This window comes from Budorcas taxicolor, chromosome 10 (genome assembly GCF_023091745.1).
Source record: "Budorcas taxicolor isolate Tak-1 chromosome 10, Takin1.1, whole genome shotgun sequence".
NCBI lineage: Eukaryota > Metazoa > Chordata > Mammalia > Artiodactyla > Bovidae > Budorcas > Budorcas taxicolor.
In genome coordinates, this window is record NC_068919.1 from 90007379 (window position 1) to 90021857 (window position 14479).

Sequence of the window (14479 nt, forward strand, 5' to 3'; positions counted from 1 at the left end):
TGATTTTAACCCATTTTCAAGAACCAAACATATTCACAGTGGGTAAAAATTTCCCATAAACAAATATACTCAAAAAAATGTGTCACTGACTTAAGAAACAAAGGGAGAGATGCGAAGATATTTTATAATGATGATTCCTGGAACCAATGTTTATTCCCTGAAAGTGACTATTTAAAAGGAAACAAGGATTGTTTGGATAAATATGTTATGGTATATTTACTACAAACTAACAAAACAATTAACTGGCATTATCACTCACCTAGAGCCAGACATTCTGGAATGCAAAGTCAAGTGGGCCTTAGGAAGCATCACTACAAACAAAGCTAGTGCAGGTGATGGAATTCCAGTTGAGCTCTTTCAAAACCTAAAAGATGATGCTGTGAAAGTGCTGCAAATGTGGAAAACTCAGCAGTGGCCACAGGACTGGAAAAGGTCAACTTCATTCCAGTCTCAAAGAAAGGCAATGCCAAAGAATGCTCAAACTACCGCACAATTGCACTCATCTCACACACTAGCAAAGTAATGCTCAAAATTCTCTAAGCCAGGCTTCAGCAATACGTGAACTGTGAACTTCCAGATGTTCAAGCTGGTTTTAGAAAAGGCAGAGGAACCAGAGATCAAATTGCCAACATCCACTGGATCATCGAAAAAGCAAGAGAGTTCTAGAAAAATATTTATTTCTGCTTTATTGACAACGCCAAAGCCTTTGACTGTGTGGATCACAACAAACTCTGGAAAATTTTTCAAGAGATGGGAATACCAGACCACCTGACCTGCCTCTTGAGAAATCTATATGCAGGTCAGGAAGCAACATGTAGAACTGGACATGGAACAACAGACTGTTTCCAAATAGCAAAAGGAGTACATCAAGGCTGTATACTGTCACCCTGCTTACCTCAGATATGCAGATGATACCACCCTTATGGCAGAAAGTGAAGAAGAACTAAAGAACTTCTTAATGACAGTGAAAGAGGAAAGTGAAAAAGTTGGCTTAAAGCTCAACATTCAGAAAATGAAGATCATGGCATCCAGTCCCATCACTTCATGGCAAATAGATGGGGAAATAGTGGAAACAGTGACTGACTTTATTTTGGGGGGCTCCAAAATCACTGCAGATGGTGACTGCAGCCATGAAATTAAAAGATGCTTACTCCTTGGAAGGAAAGTTATGACCAACCTAGATAGCATATTAAAAAGTGGAGACATTACTTTGCCAAAAAAGGTCAGTCTAGTCAAGGCTATGATTTTTCCAGCAGTCATCTATGGATGTCAGAGTTGGATTATAAAGAAAGCTGAGCGCCGAAGAATTGATGCTTTTGAACTGTGGTGTTGGAGAAGACTCTTGAGAGTTCCTTGGACTGCAAGGAGACCCAACCAGTCCATCCTAAAGGAGATCAGTCCTGGGTGCTCATTGGAAGGACTGATGTTGAAACTGAAACTCCAATACTTTGGCCACCTGATGCAAAGAACTGACTCATTTGAAAAGACCCTGATGCTCCTGATTGAAGGCAGGAGGAGAAGGGGACGACAGAGGATGAGATGGTTGGATGGCATCACCAGCTCAATGGTCATGAGTTTGGGTGAGCTCCGGGAGTTGATAACGGGCAGAGAGGCCCGGCGTGCTGCAGATCATGGGGTCGCAAAGATATGGACATGACGGAGTAACTGAACTGAACTGATGTACCTAATATATTTAGAATTTTGAATTCAATATGATTAACAATTGTATCTTTACAGTTAAATTTCTTCATAATCTTTCCTTTCTTAATGCTCTTATTGAGCAAATTATTGCTAACATTGAAGAAAGCATGTGGTTTGTCAGGGGAACTGGGTTTGGTAGGGTTAAAGAAAAATAAAAACCCTAATGAATGCAGAGTTCCAGAGAACAGCAAGGAGAGATAAGAAGTCTTTCTTAAGTGAACAACGCAAGGAAATAGAGGAAAACAGTATGATGGGAAAGATTAGAGATCTCATCAAGAAATCTGGAGGTATCAGGGGAACATTTCATGAAAGGATGGGCACAATAAAGGACAGAGACAGTAAGGACCTAAGAGAAGCAGAAGAGTTTAAGAAATGGCAAGAATGCATAGAACTATACAAAACAGGTGTTAATGACAGGATAATGATGATGGTATGGTCCATCATCTAGGGCCAAACATCCTGGAGTCAAGTGGGCTTTAGGAAGCATTACTACAAACAAGGCTACTGCAGGTGATGGAATTCTAGCTGAGTTATTTAAAATCCTAAAATATAATGCTGTTAAAGTGCTGCACTCAATATGTCAGCAAATTTGGAAAACTCAGCCAGCAGCCTAGGGCTAGAAAAGGTCCAATTTTCATTCCAATCCCAAAGAAAGGCAGTGCCAAAGAATGTTCAAACTACTGGACAACTGTGTTCATTTCACATGCCAGCAAGGTCATGCTCATAATACTTCAAGCTAGGCTTCAGCAGTATCTGAGCTAAGAAATTCCAGATGTACAAAATGGGTTTAGAAAAGGTAGGGGAACCAGAGATCAAACTGCCAACATTCATTGGATCACAGAGAAAGTAATTCCAGAAAAACCATCTACTTCTGCTTTGTTGACTATGCTTAAACCTTTGTGTGGTTTCCACAATAAACTAAGGAAAATTCTTAAGAGATGGGCATACCAGACCACCTCACCTGTCTCCTGAGAAACTTAAATTTGTCTCCTGTATGTGCGTTAAGAAGCAACGGTTAGAACCAGACATGGAACAAAGGACTAATTTAAAATTCAGTTCAGTTCAGTTGCTGAAGTAGATGTTTTTCTGGAACTCTCTTGCTTTCTCGATGATCCAGTGGATGTTGGCAATTTGATCTCTGGTTTCTCTGCCTTTTCTAAAACTAGCTTGAACATCTGGAAGTTCAGCGTTCACATACTGTTGAAGCCTGGCTTGGAGAATTTTGAGCATTACTTTGCTAGTGTGTGAGATGAGTGCAATTGTGCGGTAGTTTGAGCATTCTTTGGCATTGCCTTTCTTTGAGATTGGAATGAAAACTGACCTTTTCCAGTCCTGTGGCCACTGCTGAGTTTTCCACATTTGCTGGCATATTGAGTGCAGCACTTTCATAGCATTATCTTTTAGGTTTTGAAAGAGCTCAACTGGAATTCCATCACCTCCACTAGCTTTGTTTGTAGTGATGCTTCCTAAGGCCCACTTGACTTTGCATTCCAGGATGTCTGGCTCTAGGTGAGTGACCACACCATCATGATTATCTGGGTCATGAAGATCTTTTTGTATAGTTCTTCTGTGTATTCTTGCCACCTCTTCTTAATATCTTTGGCTTCTGTTAGGTCCATACCATTTCTGTCCTTTATTGAGCCCATCTTTGCATGAAATGTTCCCTTGGTATCTCTAATTTTCTTGAAGAGATTCTATTTTTTCCCATTTTATTGTTTTCCTCTATTGCTTTGCACTGATCACTGAGTAAGGCTTTCTTATCTCTCCTTGCTGTTCTTTGGAACTCTGCATTCAAATGGGTATATCTTTCCTTTTCTCCTTTGCCTTTTGCTTCTCTTCTTTTCACCGCTATTTGAAAGGCCTCCTCAGACAACTATTTTGCCTTTCTTTTTCTTGGGGATGGTCTTGATCACTGCCTCTTATACAATATCATGAACCTCCATCCATAGTTCTTCAGGCACTTGGTCTATCAGATAATCCCTTGAATCTATTTGTCACTTCCAGTGTATAATCCTAAGGGATTTGATTTAGGTCATACCTGAATGGTCTAGTGGTTTTCCCCACTTTCTTCAATTTAAGTCTGAATTTAGTAATAAGTAGTTCATGATCTGAGGCACAGTCAGCTCCCAGTCATGCTTTTGCTGACTGTATAGAGCTTTGCCATCTTTGGCTGCAAAGAATATAATCAATCTGATTTCGGTATTGACCATCTGGTGATGTCCATGAGTAAAGTCTTCTGTTGTTGGAAGAGGGTGTTTGCTATGACCAGTGCATTCTCTTGGCAAAACCATGTTAGCCTTTGCCCTGCTTAATTCTGTACTCCAAGGCCAAATTTGCCCATTATTCTAGGTATTTAAATTTAGGAAAAATTAGTTTAAAATTAGGAAAAGTGAAGTGAAGTCGCTCAGTCGTGTCCGACTCTTTGCGACCCCATGGGGTGTAGCCTACCAGGCTCCTCTGTCCATGGGATTTTCTAGGCAATAGTACTGGAGTGAATTGCCATTTCCTTCTCCAGAGGATCTTCCTGACCCAGGGATCGAAAGCAGGTCTCCCGCATTGTAGACAGACACTTTACTGTCTGAGCCACCGGGGAAGTCTGTCAAAGCTGTATATTGTCACCCTGCTTATTTAACTTAAATGCAGAGTAAATCATGTTACATGCCAGGCTGGATGAATTACAAGCTGGAATCAAGATTGCTGGAAGAAATATCAACAACTTCAGATATGCAGATGACACCACCCTTATGGCAGAAAAAGATGAGGAACTAAAGAGCTGCTTGATGAAAGTGAAAGAGGAGAGTGAAAAAGCTGGCTTAAAACTCAACATTCAAAAAACTAAGATCATGGCATCTGGTCCTATCACTTCATGGTAAATAGAAGGCGAAAAACTGGAAGCAGTGACAGACTTTATTTTTCTGGGCTCCAAAATCACTGTGGATGGTGACTGCAGCCATGAAATTAAAAGATGCTTGCTCCTTGGAAGGAAAGCTATGACCAACCTAGACAGTGTATTAAAAACCAGAGACATTACTTTTGCCAACAAAGGTCCATATAGTCAAAGTTATAGTTTTTCCAATAGCCATGTATGGATGTGAGAGTTGAACCATAAGAAAGCTGAGCGCTGAGGAATTGATGCTTTCAAACTGTGGTGTTGGAGAAGACTTTTTAGAGTCCCCTGGATTGCAAGGAGATCAAGGCAGTCAACTGAGGAAATCAGTCCTGAATATTCATCAGAAGGACTGATGCTGAAGCTGAAGCTTCAATACTTTGGTCACCTGATTGGAAGAACTGACTCACTGGAAAAGACCCTGATGTTGGGAAAGACTGAGGGCAGGAGGAGAAGGGGGTGACAGAGGATGAAATGGTTAGATAGCATCACCAACTCAATGGATGTGAACTTGATCAAACTTTGAGAGACAGTGAAGGACAGAGAATCCTGGTGTGATGCAGTCCAGTTTGGGGTTGCAAAGAATCGGACATGTCTTAGTAACTGCACAATAATAGCAAAAAATATGCTCATACAAGTACTCATTTTGACTCCTAAATAATCACTTTTGCTCCTTTGCTATTTTCAGGTTTTATAGCAAAAATATCTCAACTTATTTGGCAACCTTTTGTTTAACTTTTAAAATGGCAAGATGCAATCAACTAGTTAAATATTATGGCTGGAAAGTTAGTCTTAATCAATTCAAAAGAACAAAATTGCTTCAGAGTTCAGCGTGATTCAATTGCCTATGAGGTTTCAGATGTGTCATCTAACAATTACTGGAAAAATAACAATGAAATCTGTTAGAATTCCGTAAAAGGCTGAAGTTAGGGAAAAAACGTTTAATCATCAAATTAGCATGCACTGTGTATTCTGGAGTCAAAGAGAAGGCAGACAGTGTCTGCCCTCAAAAGTCATATAATCCACAGAACAGCATTTCCCAAATTTCAGTATTTACCTTTAGCTATATTTACTATTTCTTTTATGGTAACTTAAAGATTAGACTTGCGCCTCAAATCATCAGTTCCCCTCTCCACCCCCGATGGCTCAGATGGTAAAGAATCTGCCTGCAATATGGGAGACCCGGGTTCAGTCCCTGGGTAGGGAAGATCCCCTGGAGGAGGGCATGGCAACCCACTCCAGTATTCTCGCCTGGAGAATCCCACGGACAGAGGAGCCTGGCGGGCTACAGTCCATGGGGTCTCAAAGAGTGACCCTTTACTTTAAAGGGTCACTTTACTTTAAAAAGTCACACCCTTTACTTTAAAAGTCACTTAAAGTGATTTAATTTACTGTGTTTTTTTTTAAGATTAGTCTTGCACCTTAAATCATCAGTCCTCAACCTTTTTGGCACCAGGGACCAGTATTGTGGAAGACAATTTTTCCAATGATGGGGGGAGGGAGTTTCAGTTGATTCAAGGGCAGTAGGCTTCAAGCTCTTAAGAGAATCTAATGCCACTGCTGATTTGATAGGAGGTGGAGCTCAGGCCTTAATCTGAGTGATGGGGAAAGGCTGTAAAGACAGGCAAAGCACTGCTTGCCCGCCACTCATCCCCTGCTATGTAGCCAGGTTCCTAACTCAGGCCAGGGACCATTTTTGGTCTGTGGCACAAACGCTGGGGACCCTTGCCCTAAATCTCTGTATAGGGCTTCCCAGGTGGCGCAATGATAATGAATCTGCCTGCCAATGCAGGAGTCGCAAGAGACAAGGGTTTGATCCCTGGGTCAGGAAGATCCCCTGGAGTAGGAAACGGCTATTGCCTGGAGAATCCCTTGGATGGAGGAGCCTGGCAGGCTACAGTCCACAGGGTCACAAAGAGTCAGACAAGACTGAGAGACTTCACTTTCTTTCTTTCCTGGAGAGGTTTAAATGATGGCAAATTGCTTGGGGCTGGCAGAAGCATAGAGCTACATTTACATAGCAGTTTATACACAACTTCTTTAAAAAGCATGGAGAGAGATGGTTATAAGTCAGATAATTGGGGTATTATGAGGTTAAAGCTCCCTCAGTTTCCACCGTGGGATTGCCACTACTATTCCCAAGCAATATCTATAAAATTACTTAAGTAATACACTGATGATATATTTTAATAGTCATTAAGTGAAAATCACCTCCAATTGTGAACTGCACCAGGAGTTACATATTGCATGCTTCAGAAGCTAACAATTGTAGACCATTTAAGATATGGACAGAAATAGCTGACCTTAGAGAGAAAATGCAAACAGTCATTAATTGCTATGAGCAAAGCATAAACAAACCACGGAACAATTCAAGCAGGGAGAAACAGCTTCTAGGAGCCCCAAACACGTGCTTACACTGAGCAAATATGACAATGGGCTTTGTCAGACTCTGCCTTCATAACCTGTTCTGAAAGCCATTATCATCGCTTCCTTACCCACCTCTTCTTATCCTGTAAAACATCTGCTTTTAAAGAGAAGTTGCCTACTAGCTCCTCTGCTAAAAATTGAAAATCATGATTTTCTTTTCAGGAGGAGGAAGGATGGGAACAAAACATGCCTTTTGTGATTTTACTGAAAACTCCACTGCTAATTAAAACCATATACTGAACGTGGGTAGAGAGCAAAAAGGGCAGGTAGCAAATGGGAATATCTTGGGCAAAACCATGCTCCTCTGTGAATTCCTATTAGCAACGCTATGTTATTGGCTGACTGTTGAACATTCTGTTCTATTCGAAACAGCTGGGACAGCAAAGAAGTCTGTTGTCTTACAGAAAGCCAGTTAGGCCTGATGAAATGAGTTACAGAATGTTTTGTTGTGTATACAACGCTGTGTCCAATTCAGCAGTGAATTGACGTCTCCATATATACTTCGAGATCAGGCTTCATCCAGTTAACTTAGGAACCTCAATACAACATTACATTATGCTCTCAGCAATTGCTGACACTGGTCCTGCTGAAAATCTTGATGGGTTTCTAGAAACCTGATCCTTTTGAGCCTGGTGATGGCCCTTGGAGTAAACAGTGGGCGATGAGTCTCCTTCTGGATTGAAAGGGAATCCGACTTGCACACTTTCTACTATACCTCCCCCTCCACCGGCAGCAGTGCAGTCATATTGGATGTCTCACTGCCTTCTGACATCAGTGAAAACATGAGTGAAGCCAGCTGCCAACATGGTTCTCCTGTTCCAATAGCTATTTGTCTGTCAACAGTAATACAGTCAGGGTTCTACGACTGTAATGCTAACAGTGATTCTTCTCCAAACAGATGAGGATAAAACACTTCCATGTACCTTGTCATCACAAGCCTCTTTTCAAAAGACTTGAGAGCATCTTTCTTCTCTGAACTTCCACTGCTGTTTATTGGGATCGATTTTAAAATATTTTTTTTGGGCTGTGCTGGGCCTTACGGCAGCCCACTGGCTTTCTCTAGCTGCAGTGTAGAGTGCAGCCCAGGTTCTAGAGTGCAGGGGTTCAGTAGCTGTGGTGTGTGGGCTTATCTCCCCGGTGGCTTGTGGGATGTTAGTTCCCCTACCAGGGATTGAACCTGTATCCCCTGAATTGGAAGGTGGATTCTTAACTACTGGCTCATCAGGGAAGTCCCCTAATGGGGTCGTCTTTACAGCATTTATCCCTTTCTCCTTTGTACTACAGTTATTTGAATTCCTAAGGATTGGTAATGATTTTTCTTATGAAAATGACATCATTCCCTCCACCCTTCAGCGCTGTGTCTTGTGCACAGTGGGAATTCAGTATATGTTTGCTGGATGCTGTAGTCAGCAACAACAGACTTGAAGATCTTACCTTAGGAACAGAAGCTCTCAAAGGCAGAGATCTTTGTTTTGTTCACTGCTGTGATTCCCATGCACCTAGAGTTCCTGGCACATGGCTGAAACTCAACAAATATTTGTTGAATGAATGAATAGTATTATGACTTTACAAAGAACTTGCATAGCATGTATTTGGCTGATAAATGAAGAAAAGAGAATACTTCACCTAACATGTAAAGGAAGTAAGAATAGTTTGGTAAAAGTCTCCTTTCTCTAGACCAGGAGTTGGCAAAATTTTCCCACAGAGGGCCTGATGATAAATCTATGAGGCTTTGTGGGCCATACAGTTTCTGTTGCAACTACTCAGCTCTGCCACTGAGCATGAAGGCTACCATAGACAACACATGAATAAGTGTTTTTACTTACAAAAGCAGTCAGCAGGCAAGATTTGGCCCATGGCTGGCAGTCTGCCAAACTGTGCTCTAAAACAGCTGTACAGAAATTATCTATAAGGATTAAGATGACAGATAACTATTCTCTACTTGAAGACCTGCCTTCTGTATGCTTATACGTGCTGCCACCCCCATCTCCGACAGGTAATGCAGTGCTTTGGCAATATAGTCTGTACAGAATTTGAGCAAACTCTGGGAGATAGTGAAGGACAGGGAGGCCTGACATGCTGCAGTCCACGGTGTTGCAAAGAGTTGGACATAACTGAGTGACTGAATACCAACAAATCAGAGGCAGCTTCTCTGATTATCCAGGAAGCTAAGAAATTAACAATTTTTTCACTGCCCATATGAACTTATTTCTTTTGAAGCTGCCTCCCCTTTCATTCTTAATAAGTTATTTTTATAAAAAGCATATAAGAAAATGATCATTGGTATTTATGATTTGCAAAAATGTGCTCTCACATTTTTCGCAATAATGACTACAAAAAATGTGACAGTCTCATGAGTTTTGCGTTAGATCACTGCATTATTTCAGGCCAGACATCTGCTACATGGGATAATAATCTACATATTCATCACTGAAATGGATCAATATTTAAAAATGTTTAAGAAGTATTAATGTGGAACAATGTCATCATACAATGTACTTCGTGGCTCTTTCCTGTATTTTTACCACCTATTTGCAAAATTTTCAAACTTTTTCTCATTTTGATAAGTGTTGGCCTCACAAAACCAGGCTTGATTTCCTCTTCAGCTGCAAATGTAATTTTAAAGAGAACTCCAATGAGATTACTTGCTGAACATGTTAAACAGTCATAGCTTTGCCATATGCTGTTATAGAAATTGCATTGATTTATAGCAATTTGGGTGCCACTAGATAGCACTGATTCACCTGATACTGAATCTAACTGTATTGGGAAGCAATGTCTTAAATGTTTCATCTCCTTTTAGACCTCTGTTGAACTAAGAGCCATACACTGTGTTTCTGTACTTTTGGAGAAAACAGACTTTTATTTATTAAAGATATTGTCCTGCATTTGGTGACTTCTAAAAAAAATTAAGGGACAGCAGATCCAAATTTATACCATAATAGCCTGGTGGTCAAGGATATAGATTCTTGTAACCAGGCAGATTTAGGTTTTAACCATTTAATTGCTTTAACCATTAAGCGATTAATCACTTAATTGCTCTATAACCTGGTTTTCTTCAGTGGTTAAAATAAAAAAAAGAGGCTTCCTGTGAGGATTAAATGAAATCAGGCACATAAAGCATAAGACACATAAAAAAAGAGCAATTTCCTGTAGTTTGTTCTAATATGTGCTCAATAATGAGTAGTTATTATTATTAGCTATTGTTGTCTAACCCTTGTTCTTCTGCTTAAGTCAGTGGCACTCTAAGTGGCGGAGAAATGCTTGAGTATATGGGACCTGATGAGAATGTTGGAAGACAATTTAGTGAACTTAAAATTTGCCATATATGATAACATGATCGCTGCTATAATCAATAATACCAATAAAAGAGCAAAGGTATAAAAAGGCACAAAGTCACAGGCCGCCCTCTTCGCAGTAAGGGCATAAATAACACGGCATATTGTGTTAAGTTTCTGTTGGAGATGGGGGAAGTAAAGAGCTCATTTTAATCATGCCAGGGAGGGCTTATGTAAATGAATACTGTCTTTACATCCACTGAGCATTCTGTCCAATTACATTCAGAGGAGGGAAGATGCACCTTAAAAATAATTACACTTCGCTGAAATAAGTGAATATATACAGTGTAATGAATATGCATACATATTGAACTTTGTAAGAATATAAAAGAGCTGAAACTTTAGCTTTATTTTCTAAATTGACTTGTAGTGCACTATGGATGGATCCTCTCTGGCTCAGTGTTCTCGTGAGAGGGAGAGGGCAGCGTTGCCCTCCAGGGGATGCCTAGCAACATCCAGAGACACTTTTGGATGCCACAACTTGGGATGGGGAATGCGACTGGTATCCAGTGCGTAGATTCTTAGGGACGCTGCTTAACATCCTACAATGCCTAGGACAACCTCTGCAACAAAGAATTACCTGGCATACATGTCACTAATGCTGGGGTTAAGAAGTTCAGCTCTAGGCTGACAACTGTTAAAGGTCAAATGAGTTTCAAGTCACCTATAACCCACATGGGTCTTGTACAGCTTCTAGGGAATGGTTTGTAATTTAGGTCAAATCTTCCCAGTCTCTTCTATGGTCCCCTACTAGTGAATCACAGACAGAAGTAGTAATATGGAGCTCTTATCCTCATGAAAGGATCTTCTATAAACGTTGATCCTAGGAAATACTATAGGCTATTTCACCTACTGAGGATTTTAGCGCAGAGAGAGGAATAGTCAGACTTACACAATGAGGAGGGTGGCCATCCACACTGAGCCACTGACCAATCGAGAGGCCAAGGGGTTCTTGGCTCAGGATTTCTTATTGTTGTTTAGTCACTAAATCGTGTCCATCTCTTTGCGACACCATGGACTGTAGCCAACCGGGCTCCTCTACCCGTGGGATTTTCCAGGCAAGAATATTGGAGTAGGCTGTCATTTCCTTCTCCAGGGGATCTTCCCAACCCAGGGACTGACCCCACATCTCCTGCATTAGCAGGCAGATTCTTTTCCACTGAGCCATCTGGGAAGCCCACCAGGATTTCCTAAGTAGCATCAACTCCCATAGACAAACATATTAAGCAACAATGAAAGTGAAAGGAAGGAAAGCAAAAATTGCTCAGTCCTGTCCTACTCTTTGCGACCCCATGGACTGTATAGTCCATGGAATTCTCTAGGTCAGAATACTCGAGGGGGTAGCCCTTCCCTTCTCCAGGGGATCTTCCCAATCCAGGGATTGAACCCAGGTCTTCCGTACTGCAGGCACATTCTTTACCAGCTGAGCCACAATGGCATACACTTACAGATTAGTTCTCAGATAAAAAGTTATAAACACAATCCCTGAATTTTTATTTTCTACTTCTACAATATTGAAGATCTATCTCTTACATCAAGACATTTCTTTCATAAGTACCCTTATGCAAATGCCGCAGGGCCTGCTTAGAAAGCTATAGTCATAACCATGGGTGACACCCAAAGTCTGCAAATGTATATAAAGGACATTACTTTGAAGCTTTGGATTCTGAGCTTGGTGTCATCCCGGCACTGCTGAAGAGAATCTCTGTGAACTCGGTATTTCGAATATCTCCTGTCAATTCTGTCAGATAAACTGCGGGAACCCTGCAAAAACAAGAAAGGGTCTAAATTGGTAGATGAAAGAGAAACCAGAGCTTGAAATTAAGCTGAGAAAGTTTTGGTACCTAGATAATAAACTGTTAGAGGCATTTAGAGAGATATACAGACAAATCATAGGCTCCCTTCACTGTCCCTTAGAATTGCACTTAGCAAAAAAAAAAAAAAAAAAATTCTCTTTCTTTAACACACTACCTTCTATTATTTCATGTAGATTTTTAAATGTAAGGATAGCTCATCTTGGGACTTCCCTGGTGGTCCAGTGGTTAAGACTTTGTGTTCCAATGCAGGGGATATGGGTTCGATCCCTGACGGGGGAACTCAGATCCCAAATGCTTCAGGGCCAAAAGACCAACACCATAAAACAGAAGCAACCTTGTAACAAATTCAATAAAGATTTTAAAAATGGTCCACATCAAAAATATCTTAAAGGAAGAAGAAAAGGAATAGCTCACTAGCCCTCAAAAGCATGAAAAGATTCAGGTAATAAATTAAGACAGAAAAAACTACCAGGGCCTGCCTGCCTTTCTATTTTTCCTTCTTTCTGAGGAGAGAGGATAGAACACAGCAAGCAGTCACTGCAGCCTGTTACTTAGACTTTTTTTTTTTTTTGCTGCACTGCAGGGCATATCAGATTTTAGCTCCGCAACCAGGGATCTAAACTGGGCAACCCCTGCATTGGAAACCTGGAATCTTAACCACTGTACTGCCAGGGAAGTCCTCTATGTAGACCCTTCTAGTATGAATTAGGGAGAAATGAAACAGAATTAGGACAACTGATTTTCATATATAAGAAAAATCATCTATGGAATTTAGCTCCCCAAACAGCCCCAAATAACTTTTTGAATGTTCAGACCAGAAGGGGTATTAGAATTCCAAAGTTATCATTTTTATTAAAAAAAAAAAAAGTTACATCCCAGGTAAGATAAGAATGACCTATCCAAGGCTAGGCAATTTGTGGCAGAGTGACCTTGGAACCCAAAGCTGTTCCCTCTCCTCCATATCAAATATGTAATGTTTAAATGTAGGATTGTGGTGCTGAACCATTCCTTTCAAAATAAGGATTAAAAGTTAAAAAATGAAGTGGGACAGGGAGGGAGGGACAGAAAGAAACAGAGAAAGACAGAGACTATGACACCTTTAAATAAGAATAAAGTCAAGATCATCCAAGTAAGATGACATCTGTATTCACATTTAGTTGTCAGAGACTACAGTGTTGTCCAAAAACATGTGAAATGCATTTTCACCTATATGCTAGTGATGCCAGTGTGATAATAGAGATAATATTGTTCAAGTCTCTCATTTTATGGATGAGGAAATAAGCTCTAAGATATTAAGTGATTTGTCTGGGGCAGGTGCATGAACCAGAACTTAGGTTTTTAAACTTGTTAACTGCATATTGAATTTTAGAAAGTTTTAAGGATTTGAAAAATATAATCTACATCTAGTAATCTAAAAGCTTTATATATTTTTATTTAAGGCAATGTTTTCATTAATTGATTACATGACCTCTTTTTATCATATAGATGGCTTTAGAATATATTAGACTGGGTTTCAGGCTAGAGGCAGTAGGCAAAACAGATGGGCTTTCCTATAAATATGTAGAATTATATCATAGTTTTATATAATCTACACACTCCAAGCTTCAGTTTGAGTAGTAAAAGGAGGAAAAATAATGCCAACCTATAATGTGTCTCTGAGGATGTGAAGAAATATAAAATGCTTAGCTTTTGCTTGCCATATATAGTGCGTAATACTTGCTAACGAATATCTTTACATTTTAAAGGTAGACGTTTCAATTTGAATGACTAAAAGTACAATTCTAAATTTTGAAAAACATTCTGTCTCTAAAAATTTCACCATCTTTCTATGTGAGTGTGCATACACACAAGCTAAATTTGTAGATAATTAATAGCCCATATGATGAAAAACAATACAGAAGTTTGGCAATAGTAGAGAACAACTTTTACACTGTACTTGTGAACATTCTGTTTAATGTAGACCACTGAGGAAAAATGAGCTTTTACCGGAGGTTAAACTTTACATTTTTATACTGGTATAAGACAGGCATACTCATGCGAAGAGTTGATTCATTGGAAAAGACTCTGATGCTGGGAGGGATTGGGGGCAGGAGAAGGGGACGACAGAGGATGAGATGGCTGGATGGCATCACGGACTCGATGGACATGAGTCTGAGTGAACTCCGGGAGTTGGTGATGGACAGGGAGGCCTGGTGTGCTTCGATTCATGGGGTCGCAAAGAGTCGGACACGACTGAGCGACTGAACTGAACTGAACTGAAGACAGGCATCCGTTTCTCGGGTGACAAATGCCCGCCGTTTCTAATACTT

General features: G+C 40.3%; 1 protein-coding gene across 1 annotated transcript in view; it reads right to left on the reverse strand.

Annotated features, from left to right (window-relative positions):
• Positions 1-14479, reverse strand: part of CEP128 (centrosomal protein 128) — a 469424-nt gene that overhangs the window by 13842 nt on the left and 441103 nt on the right. Inside the window, exon 21 of the mRNA XM_052647177.1 lies at positions 12004-12117. Coding sequence (XP_052503137.1) covers positions 12004-12117 — 114 coding nt within the window. The remainder of the gene's footprint in view (positions 1-12003; positions 12118-14479) is intronic.